This window comes from Ischnura elegans, chromosome 8 (assembly GCF_921293095.1).
Source record: "Ischnura elegans chromosome 8, ioIscEleg1.1, whole genome shotgun sequence".
In the NCBI taxonomy this organism is placed as follows: Eukaryota; Metazoa; Arthropoda; class Insecta; order Odonata; family Coenagrionidae; genus Ischnura; species Ischnura elegans.
The window spans coordinates 9005128-9018503 of record NC_060253.1 but is presented as its reverse complement, the minus strand read 5'-3'; the positions used below and the strand labels follow the sequence as shown (position 1 = coordinate 9018503).

Genomic DNA, 13376 nt, shown 5'->3' with positions numbered 1-13376 from the left:
TTACATACTGTTGCAAAAGTTAAATATAAGTTTTGAAAGAGTTTTCATAAATATGTCAGCATTAATGATTTACATTTATGCAAGGATATTTTGATAGTTTAAGTGATGATAAATTTTTGTGACGCTCTCTCTGTGAATTAGAATTACCACGTCGTATTCCTTATCAAACTCTTTCAGGGTCATGGACTGTTCACGGGTAACCAATGATATGATGGGTATGGCGGTATCATGGCTTTTGGCCTCTGAGGAACTGGCCATGAACGATACATCTCTATACGATGATGATGAAGAATTCACCAATGTAATCGAGGAGAAGACGTTTAGAGTCAAAGGCATGTTGGCCGATATCAAGAGTGCTTTTGCAGATTTGGTTTTGCAATTGGATTGGATGGATGAGGAAACCAAGGAGGCAACACTGAACAAGGCTGATACAATGCGCAATTACATCAGTTATCCCTCCTGGCTGATGGAGCCCAACGAATTGGAAATCTACTATGAAGGGGTTTGTGCTTAACTTTCCAAATGTTGTGCATTATGACAATGATTTCACTAACTTAGTTCTGCTCCAAATAATGTATCTTTCATTTTTGTGGAAACTTAAATTGATACATAAGTAACTGGGCAGCACTAGTAATGACATGCTACACTTAGAATATACTTCCATTCCATGTTAGCTCTCTCTTTATGGATTTCTTGAGAGATATTGCATCCAATGGCACCACTGTATCTGTCTTTGCATTAGGTGGGTTGTCTGTAATATTATGTTCCCAAAAAGCTACAGTCACAGTGGAGAGGAGGTCAATGGCTCAGTTATATAGAAGATGATACACGCTATGCAATAATGCCAAATAATAATAATCCCAACAAAAAATGAGCTCCAAAATAGCTTTATGGCACAATTTTAAGCTTTCCTAAAATGTATTGTCCATTCCCAGACCAAAGGCATATCCAGTAGGGGGCAGGAGGAAGCAAAAAGATATGCAATCGAAAAAAAGACAGTTTTGAACAAGTTTTCTTTTGAAGAAAAAGAAAAGTATTTTCTTTAGTAGGGAACTAAAATAAAAATCATTACTTTTTAAATCAAATAATTAAAGAAAATTAATAAATGTCTGTGATAATTTCATTCTTTTGTTGGTTTCATTAGCCTTTTATGTGCTAAAATGTTACAACTTGAATGACTATTGCTTGCCCCCCCTACTAGTATTGATCATTGCCCCACACACCTTGATTGCCAAAAATGTTGCAATATGGATGATTCGGGCAAGGTTTTCATCGCAGAAATAAGATATTTGCAGATACTTGCACACGTGTCTTTAATTGTACCATCGCATCACAGAAGATATACAGAGTACAGTTAGTGTGCACGAATACATAGCAGAGTGCGCCATATGCATAAGACAAAAAAACAAAATACACTTGAAATTAACCAGCAGAAAACAACTGAAATATAGATTAACTATACATAGAATTTAACACCACCCCTTACGCTATATTTCCATAAGCCCCTGTTTCTGAACTAATTTTTCATGTTTCGGTTTGGTCAATGGCTTTGTTCAGATGTCCGCTGTCATATCCTGGGTATTTAAGTAAATCAGTCTAACAACATTTGATTTGACAGCTTCCCTCACAAAGTGATGACAAATGTCAATGTGTTTCGTTCTACAATGAAACATCTGATTCATACACAATTTTTTGCCCGACTGGTTGTCATTGAACAGCACAACTGTTTCCTCTTCCCCCAAAATACAGGCTGTGAAGGAACATACACTCTTTTGCTGCTTCGGAGAGGGCCATGTATTCGGCCTCTGTGCTTGACAGGGGAACAGTCCTTTGTTTTTGGCTCTCCCATGAAACAGCAGCACCTGCCAATTTAAAGGCGAACCCTGTGCAGGATTTTCGATCACCCTTATCACCAGCCCAGTCCGCATCCACAAAACCAACAACACTTTCGCCTGTTTTCTTGAACACTAAGGCATGATTCAATGTACCCTTTAAATATCGTAGCACACGCTTGGCACTTTTCCACTGCTCCAACCCAAAACAAGTATTGTATCTACTTAGGATTCCAACAGCATGCAAAATATCTGGCCTAGTACACACAGCTAAATACATCAAACACCCAATCAATTGTTGATATGGCAATTTGCTCATTTCATCAGACTGTTGCTCAGAACCTTTGAACAACTCATGACTTACTTCCATATGTGTACAGACAGATTTACACTCAGACATATTGAATTTTCTCAAGACATCTTCTATGTATCTCTTCTGGTCCAGCATAATTTTACCATCTTGCCTCTGTACTCTCATGCCCAACACTCTCTTTGCCTCGCCTAGATCTTTCATCTCAAATTTGGACATGGGTTTCAATTTTCTCTCTTTTTAGTTATTGCTGAAAATAAAAATGTCATCAACATACAAGAATAGATTTGCCCTTTTTACAATAAACACAAGGTTCACTTTCCAATCTGTCAAATTCCATTTCAGACAAGACAAGATTTATCCTTACCGTACCATGCTCTTGATGATTGTTTTAAACCATGACTAGCTCGTTTCAGCAAGCACACTTTGTTTTCCTTCCCTTTAACAACAAAGCCCTCAGGCTGGTCCATGTACACTTTCTCCACAAGATCACCGTTAAGGAAGGCTTTGGACACACCCGAGTGATTAATGTCCAAGTTCATTTCCACTGGAAGGGCAATTAAGAATCTTAATGTGGAATATCTCACTACCGGGGAAAAAGTTTCCTCGTTGTCAATGCCACCTCTCTCTCTGGGAAGCCCTTAGCAACAAGACATGCTTTATACCAATCAACAAGCCCATCGGCATCCCTTTTTACCTTTAACACCCATTTACATGCGACTGCCCTCTTGCCTTTTGGCAAATCCTCAAGCACCATTTTGCTGAAGAGACTCGTATTCAGAGTCCATAGCTGCCTTCCACTGAACAGAATCTGCTCCATTTAGTGCCTCATCAACCGTCAATTCCTTACCTTCCTCCACAATAGCCTGATACAGGATGTAATCAGGATATTCTTTAGGATGAGGTTCCCTCCCAGGATACCTTGGTTCATCATCAGCAGGATCAGGGGACAAGGATGCCTCAGGGTCCAGCAGTTCCTCCTCCTCTTCCACCAAATACGACTCTATCCTCGGCTCCTCAGGTTGAACTGAACAGGTTGGCTGCATAGGCTGCTCACATTCTAGCTCCACATGCTGCTCCTCACTGGTCGGCACAGGTACCTCCCTTGGGTGTGATTCCAATAGCTGCCAGTCAGCATTCACTTTAATGGGCCACTCAGCTGATGGCTCAGATGATGGACCAATCATGCTACTCGGTAGGGTCTCATGGGAGGGTGACTCGTCAAGTAGATCAGCCTCAGGAATTTTCATTGTGGTGCACAGGAACTCATCCTCAAGGAAAACCACATCCCTTGATCTCACCACATTCCTAGGATTCAACGGATCAATCAACCGGAATCCCTTGGTGTCCTCACAGTATCCTACAAATATGAGCCTTTGACTTTTAGGGTCCAACTGAAAATTATTGGAAACCTTATTTCACAAACAACACTTGTAGATGTATTATCTTTAAGAGAAAGCATATCCATGTAAACCAGGTGTATTCTACATTCTAGGCTCATTCACCAATTTTATTTTTTCTAGATTATTATGGAGGGAAAAATATAGAAACTCGAAATTTTCTATTTTCTGAGCAGTTCTCGAATTAATCAGAACGAAACATCGGCTGCCTTTGAAATTTTTTTTTTAACATCCTTTGATGACGTCACAAACTCGTGCCTAGGGTTCAGTGCCTCTCAGTCACTCCTTGGTCTTGTGCATGTGTAGTTGGTTGTTGTGAACTTTTTAAATGAACCTGAATGAAAGGTTCTCCCTGGTCGACAATGACATCTCCAACTCGTAAAAAATAGGGGTAAACTTGTCATGTTTCCTTCTTTTATTCCACCCTATACACAAGCAAGTGATGAAAAGGGCCAGTACAAGCAAATGAATGAATTAACAATAAAATTAATGAAAATAGTAATACAAATACATTATCATTCCTTCCATCAACCAAATTCTTTTAATGGGTTGAGATTTTGGGTGTTAGTGAACAGATCCCATGGTGCTAGTTGTATTTTATTATCACTGCATTGTATATTCTATGCAACTAATGTTACAGTCACAGTTTGTTTACCTCAATATTAATTCTCTCACTCGCAGGTGTCCATAAATATCACAAGCTATCTTCAAAATTTGGCGAATGTTCTCCAAGTTGGCGAATTATGGTCTCTCAGAGGTCTAAGGACTGAAAATAATTTTGAGGCGTAAGTATTTACTCCTGCCTACAGAATCTTTGTGAAAGACCCCTACTTCTATAGTAATCTTAATGAGAGATGAACATCCCGTATTTTTTCACCATAACATTCTACATATTTTCTATGCATGTCTTTTGGCATTGGACTAGAAGTGAATGTGTAGTGCCAGGTAGTACACATTCCAAATGTTGCTTTTAATTATTTTATCATCATGTGTGCCGAGGGATCTATTCTGTGAAATCACAATTGGCATTTTAATTTTTCAGCTGGGCCACCGATCCGACTGATGTAAATGCTTTCCACACTTTCCAAGAAAATGCAGTCAGTAAGTGAAAGAAATGAATTTTTTTTCTATTCCTTGTTATTCTAACACAGTTGGCATCTGTGCTTAACTTTTGCCGCTACTACTTCCCTTACCAACATGGAAACATGATTTTAATTTTTTTTCAACCTTCAATTGGAGCGCTATCATATTCACAGGGACACCCAATGCATAGGACTTTGATATGCAAATCCACCACAAGATATTTTAAATCATGAATATTGCTGTGGTGAGTCTGCAAGGAGATGTGCACTCATCCATTCTACGTTTAAATGAGTTCATAAAAGTCGCCTCTGACATGATGTTGATGGTCGAGAAAATCCAAATTTCATGGGGAAATAATATATAATTTTGGCATTAAACGAAATTGATATTCCTGATTATGTATTCTATTGCACTCATAACCATTCTCTGCCCTTCATTGTGAGGGCAAATATTTTATTATAACACTTTTAGCAGATGAATGGTTCTGTGTAGGGGCAAATCCAGGATTTTTTTCTCGGGAGGGAAGGGTATGGGAGGCAAACGGTCTTCTCATTTATGATACTAAACAAAATACATTAATTACTGTTCAAAGTATTCACTTTATCTTGATATAAAATTTATTAAAATGAATCAAATGATTGAAGCTCCGTAGTGCACAAAACGAAATGGACACAGTCAGTGGCGCAGCGAGGGGGGGGGTTTTTGGGGGATAAACCACCCCCCCCATAGCTCAGAGAAATATTTAAATTTAATTCATTTTACTTAATAGGATTGATATTACTAATTGAATAGTGTAAGGATTAATAATACATCACTCCGAAAGCCGTATAACTCACCATTTCGAATCCTTTATTTTAAAATTCCTCAATTTATTAATCTCGTACCTACTGCTTATCCTGGTGGATATTCCATACCCCCACACACCCCAGTATTAGTTGCACCTAAACCTTCCCCAGCCTTAATTCCTGGCTGCGCCCCTGGACACAATGATTACCATAAAAAGATGTTATCTGTTATTTTAGGGTCCCTCTAAATTCACCTGTGGTTCATCACCTCCATCGCTTGACCACAGAAATTTTTAAAATTTCAATCAAGAAAGCAAGTGAAGCGAGGAAAGATGCAATGAGATGGCCCTATCTGTGTAATCCCATTGACTTCAATACTCAAAGTGACTCTGCCAAAAAGCTGCAGACCTTAAAGGGTGGACATTTTGTTCTAAAAATTCCTTCACTTTAGTCTTTCTTGTTCATAACATCAGAGATTGAAATAAATGGTGTTATAATAGCCCGTTTGTTTCTTTGGTTGAAATTTCAGTGCTTATTTATGCTTATTTGGATCTCTTCTGTCTTTTCAAGCGATACCTGCGGGCATCCTTCAGTTTCCATTTTTTGGTCTTGGTCTGGAGTAAGTCATTCACGTTTTTATTTGGCATAATTTTACCCATCGTTCTGACACGTGCAGAGTTTTACGTGTACTTATGATTTGATGCATTGAAAAACCATTATTTTTCAGTGTCATGGATTACGGTGCCATCGGATCTGTGCTTGGCCATGAACTTACCCACGGATTCGACAATTCCGGAAGGCATTTTGATGAGAGTGGTAACTGGAGGCAGTGGTGGACCAACATCACCATTGCAGAGTATAAAAATCGAACTGCTTGTTTCGCTAGTCAGTACTCCTCATATTCGTTACCAGGAATAAATACTAAGGTGAGATTTGATTGATGATTTGTTATTTTTCAATAGATGCATTGAATATCATATCTGACATATCATTCATGGAAGTAACATCTTTCACATTTATCTTGAGATATCAAATGTAACAAAGCATGCAAGCATACATATTAATTTAAATGCTCAATAGTGGTTTTACTAAAATGAATACGTACTTTATGCTGTTACTAGGAGGAACACTGGAATAGTGAAATTATCAAATAACTTTGTCTGTTCAACAGTTAGACCTGGTTTATTAAAAAATTAATGAAAAATTAAATTAAAAACTTAACTAAAATTGTCTCAACGGCTCTGAGTTGCTTTTGCCAAAATTTAAATGTACTGGATGCTGGCATTCATTCTTTTGAAGAGCTAACAAGAAATTGGCACACAATACGTATTGGCACCGAGTTGAGTTCTGCAGTCAACCCATCTTGATGTCTTTTCCGAATTTTACTTCTCCATTCTATAATTATGTATATCCACGATGTAATTTTTCTTACAGTATATCCTAGATTATTCTCTTCATCATTCACCATTTGAGGTGACAAAACTCAGAAGAATTAGGGAGAGTGTACTTGGCTCTGCCTGGGTAGCAATAAAAAATTTGGGAAACTGAAGTAGGTAGTCGAGCATTGGTCAAACGTTGGAAGACGTTTTTCGTGCAGTCAGTGTACAACCCATTTAAAAACATTCCCACAGTCTAAGGGTTAACACTTTTCATGCCATGGACGTAATAATACGTCCTGTTAATCTTTCTGAAGATTTCCATGGACGTATGTAATGTTACGTCTTTCATTGACTTTGTCTGCGTGAAGGCGTAATATTTTGCCCGTGGTACTTTTCCCGTTTACTGCTTAGTGGTTTTGTTATTTCAAAAATCAACTGCTTGATGGAAAAAGAGTTCTTTCAATGTCTTGAGGACGAAAAGTCCTCTGTAGCTACCGGCACCCTTATCTCAGCCTACTTTGTGTGAAAATTCTTTGGAGGAATGAACCGTTCGTTGAGGGTGCAGTGACCCTTTTTGTCATCCAGGATTTTGAATGCTATGCTCGGAACAATGCTTTTTTTTATGATTTCCATGGTTTTAAATAGTTCAAATTGAGCGCAATAAAAAAATACTATGCATTTTATGGCGGTATATCATTCGTTGCAACTTTTTTTATTTAAAAAAACAGTAGGTTTTCATTGTGAAAATACATATTTAAAATTTAGCAATAAATGTTATTCAACTCATTACTAAAGAAGAGCAAAGTCCATGTTTATTGAAATACGCATCGATATGAATATATTTTTGATGCTAATGTTTAAAAAAAAATTGAGAATTTAGTAAAATGGCTGGATTTTTCAGTAGAGCTATAAAATTAGCGGCCGGACTCTCAAAGTGTTAAAGGTACCCAGACTACATACAGGGTGCAAGGCCTCTCATGCAGGTGTTCTTTCATTATACAGTTCCCATACTTGCCAAGTCGAGGGAATGGAAGATGCTTCTTGCATTATCAATGAACGTTAAATTTCATGAAAGAAAGGAAACCCTATCACAGCATGCAGTCAGCCATGCGTTCTATGACTAAGTAGACGTGAATGTCACGCTTTGTCACTGGTTTCTATGGACGCTACCATTGGTCTAATCTCATGCTCCCAATGGTTAATTTATTGCTGAATTTTTCCATGTTCTGCATTCATCATTTTTGTACCATCTACAATGGCTTTATTAGTTATGGCATGACAAGAATATATAGTGTGCATTGAGCACCTTTTTCAAATTCTATGTATACTTAGCTTACTGGGATTGCTGTCATTAGTTTTTTTTTGTTTTAATTTTGTTGTTTCAATAATTAGAACTCAATTGTATTGTGTAGACGGATTTTAATATTATTGTTTAATGAGTTGACTTGTATTGTCAGGTTGATGGCAAGCAAACCCTTGGAGAGAATATTGCTGATAATGGAGGGATACGTGAGGCTGTAGCAGCGTTTAAGAAGCACAAGCAGAGGACATCGGATTTGGTAGACATACGGTTACCAGGGTTGGAGCAATTTTCAGAAGATCATTTACTGTTCATCGCATTCGGCAGTGTAAGTACATGTGACATTTTATAACTGTGTAAAAATGATTTGGTTACACATTACAGTATATTCCGGTTAATTGGGACATATCGGGACTTTTGCACTCTGCCCCAATAAAGCGGCTGCCCCAATCAGGCGAACTATCCTATATATGGGCATAAACAAACGTTGAAATGATAGAAAGAAGACTAAAGAATGTTTATAATGCAACATAAGTTTATTAAACTTTTAATTTGAATAATAAATCAGCGAGTTTAAATAACTTATTATCATTTTTGACGCTGAATGAATATCTTTTACTAAGTCCTATCCTCTTGCGGATAGTATAACAACAAGGGCTTTCAAAATAGGAATAGGAACATTTGTGAAAAATAAGAGTAAATCAAAGGAGGAAAAAAAATAGTAATCTGAAAGCAAAAATTTTAATTTCGTCGCGAGTATAGAGTCTATGTCACCGACTCATGGCTCAATAAAGCAGCAAGCTGTCCCAATTAAGCAGAGAATACTCTGGGATAATATGGGGACCTCTATGGGGTTCTGTTCTTCAAGATCTGCCCCAATTAAGCGGCTGCCCCAAGTAACCGCTGGACCCATTAAACGGAATCTACTCTACATAGTGGAAATGAACTATGAATTGAGTTTTTAGGTAAAAAAATACTTATCATTAGGGATGTGCAAGTAATCACAAAATTCGACTTGACTTGAGTATTTGGTAGTTGACTCGAGTGATTCGAGTAGTATGTATTACGAATGTCGTGTCAAGTAGTTTCGGCTACAGAGCTGTTGACGCCAATAAGTTCAGAAATCTGCCGAAATGAGGCATTATCATGAAAATCATGTGGGAATATCGTTTTTAAAGTCAGTAAATCATTTCATTGCCATGTCCTGGGAGTTTTAGCCTGCTTGATTGATAGCAGTTACCCTAGTAGCACCAAAACGATTATATCTAGATTTAATACGTATCATAGTATACACTGTATACATAAAATATCTGTATAAAATACATGCAAATGTCCTAAATATTATATGTATTATATCTGCTGCCATAATATGGATTTTATGTAGATTAAATACGTATAACTCGTCGTAAATCTGCGTATTATACATATCTTATACGTGTCTGATGATCCCTTGTTACGCCGTAAGGATATTACTTGTATATTTTAAAGAATCTGGTATTCATCAAGGACCATGGATCATCAGACATGTATAAAATATGTATTATATACAGATTTGCAAATCCGTATCCCGATGTATTTCGAAATCTTAAAAATATACAGATTTTGGTGCCACTAGGGTAGCAGTCGACGTTGGTGCCGTATACCTATTTTTCAGCCATGGCGTCCATCCGTCTTGCGACCTGGTGGCGAGTTAGGAGTAATTGGAGTGGAACGTTGCATTGGTCATACTTTCTTAAGGCCATTTTATATCACACTCTTTATGCATCAATACGCAGGATAGCACTGAGCCACCATGTTGATATTGCGAGAGTGGGAGCTCGGAATCAGGGCAGGGGCGATTTTGCACTCTCGATTCTCGAACGTGTACTACAATCCTACCGCTTTACATGATGCAATTTTGATTGCGATATTGATATAATTTTCATTCACATCCTAATTCTGTCACAATTACCATCAATGTTTCATTCAATGTTCCTCGTTATCTTTTCCTTTTTACATCAAGTTAAGCATTCAGAATAGGAAATTCAAAAGGGTTTGGAAAAATGAGATGTGGACGAGAAAGCATTGTTGTATTGCACTGAGCATATTGTCTCGAGATCAAAAAGTACTACTTGCACATCCCTACAAATCATTTTGCTCTTTCTTAACCGTAACTTTAACATCAGCTGTACTTTTTAAGCATTCCAGTTGCTGAGGGTGTTTTTTGCATCAATTTTACATTCATAAATTTCCTCATATTCATTTTATATCTAAATAAAATACTCTAGAATAGAATTATGTACAAACATTTCAATAAAGAATTGGCATGTAGGATGGATATAAGTTTTCATCTTGCACATCACCGATTGATGAATATTTCCGTCATATTAACAGAAGGGAAATTTTTTCCTTTGCTTGATGATTACACTCAAATGGTGCATTCATATTGTTGTTGTTGTTGTTGTTAAATGTTGCATTGTTGCATCATGTGAATAATGCATACATTTGATGTGATTAACATGATTCTTAAATGATGATCACTAGAGGTCCATGAAATTCGCGAGATGCGATATCACGAAATAATGCAAAATCGTGAATAAAAACGAAATTTTGCGTTTTTGCGATTTTAGGTGAATTAGTGAAAAAATCTTATCTAATGAGTCACAATCTATTAAAGCCTAAGCATTCATTGTTTAACGCTGCCGACGTTCATTTGCTCTATCTCATTACGATTCCAAGGTCAATTGGCTTGTAAAGTCTCGCCCATAACGCATCAGCGTAATATCGCGCACTGTAGTGATTCTCCGCCGAAATTTACTGTTAAATTTATCACAGCCTCTCTCTTTGATTCCCATGTATCAATCCTGAAATATTTAGAATGAGGCGCTTTCTCACCTGAAGAATTAAGTATATATCATGAATTAATATTGTGCTGAAAGAAATTTAATGCGGCCGCGGAAGAGCGGAAATACAAGCTCACGCTCCCTGCATGCATCATGCTGAGCAGTAATTCTGGTGACTCACCACGACACATTAGACAGCGTTGTTGGATAACTTGTTGCAGGAAAACCTTGAGTGTGGGTCTAATGTAACAATTCTGTTGACTTAAACATGGCTGCTGGCTGGCACCTCTCAACACCGTGCGCGGCGTCGTGACGTGAATGGTGGGCAGCGCAAAGCTGTTTCGTCAGAAAGCGGCCTCAATGTAGCACTGCCTGTATTTCATGCCGTAAATGGTGCACCTCCGGGCCAGATTGAAACGGGCACCGTGGTGACCACGGCAGCCGTCGTCGGTGCCGTGCCATCAACTGCGCGATTCGATTCATTTAAAGATATCTACAGACACGTATGATTATTTGAAAGCACGAAGCACTAGCAGTTGGGGGAAGGGAAGGAAGGGGAGCACAAAGGATAGGAGGAGAGGGATCAGCGGACGGACCTTCGGATATTCGGTTCTGCACTGAGCCACAGTGCAAAAAAAATCATTTCGACATTGGCCAAATCTGATATCTAATTCTTCAAGTGAGAAATGTCTCATTCTAGATGTTACAGGATCGATAAATGGTAAATAATTTTTCAAGTTTCTTTGAATCCGATTATGTTTTGTTATGTGTGCTTCTTTCGCTACCTTTCCTGACCGATTGGCAACAGCTGTAATCAAAACTAAGCGATTTGTTGTGTGCTGTCCTACCTTCCCTCAACTCCTGGGTGAGGAGTATGGAAAGGGAGTCCACGACATGAAACATTTTGGCCACTTTGTAAGTTATACAGTTCTATGGTTATACCGTAGCTACCCAGCACTCAGTTTGAAAACACCATCGTGAATGGTTGTGTTTTGCGGCTGGACTGTTTTTTTATTATGGTTCCAGCTTTAAATATCGAACGAAGGAAAGTAATTTTAAAATGCCAAATGCTAGTGACACTGTTCATACCTGGGCAAGTGAATTCAGCTCAGAAGGATTTAATGTGAAAGACAGAGTATTACTGAGCAAAGTTTGCGATAAAAGATTAGAATTTGTAAGATGTGACGAATGTTATGTAAAATGAATAATAAAAGAATAAGTATTCATGAAACGTGTATCACAAAATATTAAAATGCTTATAAACGTGGGAAATTGTGGCATTATAATAACACCGCCAAGATTTTCTATAACAGCAAAATCATGTGATTTTAAAACAAATTTTAGCAAAAAATAAAACCACTTTCACGGACCTCTAATGATCACACTTGAACCCCTCAGCAAAAGAGGGAATGTGAAGCCTCTGGAAGATGATAATTTGATATTCTACTGGTGATATTTACAGCTATGGTGTGAGCATGGCACAGACGCAACAGTTAGGTGGACTATTGAAAGAGACGAGCATAGTCCCAGCAGAGCTCGCGTTTGGGGAGCTGTTTCTAATTCGGAAGAATTTGCCAGGGCTTTCAACTGCACCAAAGGGAGTCCAATGAACCCTGAAGTGAAGTGTCGAATATGGTGACGAGTGCATTTGTATCCCGTGTTGCCACAGTCAAGACTGAAACAGAACTCTAAATCAGTATTCCTCAGTCCTCTGCCCCTTGATCCTCGTTGTTGATGTAATTTATTTCTTAAATTGTGATAATGAGGAGCCAGAAGAGAGATCCAAACCAAAGATCTTTTTAACCATGGGAAATCTTTGGGGAGACATGTGTTGTTGAATTTCTGGCCGCTAAATATGTGGCTGTTACAAAGCTGTGATCTGTTTGTGTACTTAAACTGTTGCTGAAGCATGAAAAAGGAAAAACTGATATGTAGATCATTGCATTATTTTGTTGACTCAATTTGCCATTAGAGGGAGAATTGTGCAGGAAATGTTTAGTAAAGAACCAAAAATCGTGAGTAACGTAACGCGTGTGCATCTTAAATTATGTTAATGTGCCCATTGTTTATAATTGAATGTTGTATATAAAGAAAATTGTTCGAATTTTATTGATCTTATTCCAATTCTATTATCTGTTAGCTATCATACATACCTCTAGTCGTAAACTGTAATAATACCGCTACTAGATAATAGTAAAGAAAAACTTCTCCGTGCTGAGTGAACAGAAGCCAAATATCAGCATAAAAATTAGGAAGGTATAAGATCAAAGTATGCATTGAAGTTGGTAAAACAGAAACAGTGAAATAGACATTTTCTTTTATTTTTCTTACAACATGAAATGTTTGGAGATCCTTATGCATTTCCAGAATGGAAGGAGAACTCTGTTGCAAAGGACGTGAAATGTCTGCTAAAATATCCAAAACAAAAAATACACTAAATATTGCAGTGAAAAAATGAAATTGCT

The 13376-nt window shown here is 37.8% G+C and overlaps 1 protein-coding gene across 2 annotated transcripts in view; it reads left to right on the top strand.

Annotated features, from left to right (window-relative positions):
* Nucleotides 1-13020, top strand: part of LOC124164055 (neprilysin-1-like) — a 135356-nt gene extending 122336 nt beyond the window's left edge. For both annotated transcript variants that reach the window (XM_046541224.1, XM_046541223.1), the window contains 7 exons: nucleotides 178-502; nucleotides 4224-4327; nucleotides 4585-4643; nucleotides 5981-6029; nucleotides 6138-6336; nucleotides 8247-8417; nucleotides 12374-13020. In XM_046541224.1, the coding sequence (XP_046397180.1) occupies nucleotides 178-502; nucleotides 4224-4327; nucleotides 4585-4643; nucleotides 5981-6029; nucleotides 6138-6336; nucleotides 8247-8417; nucleotides 12374-12550 (1084 nt within the window). In that variant the 3' untranslated portion in view covers nucleotides 12551-13020. The remainder of the gene's footprint in view (nucleotides 1-177; nucleotides 503-4223; nucleotides 4328-4584; nucleotides 4644-5980; nucleotides 6030-6137; nucleotides 6337-8246; nucleotides 8418-12373) is intronic.
* Nucleotides 13021-13376: the final 356 nt, after the last annotated feature.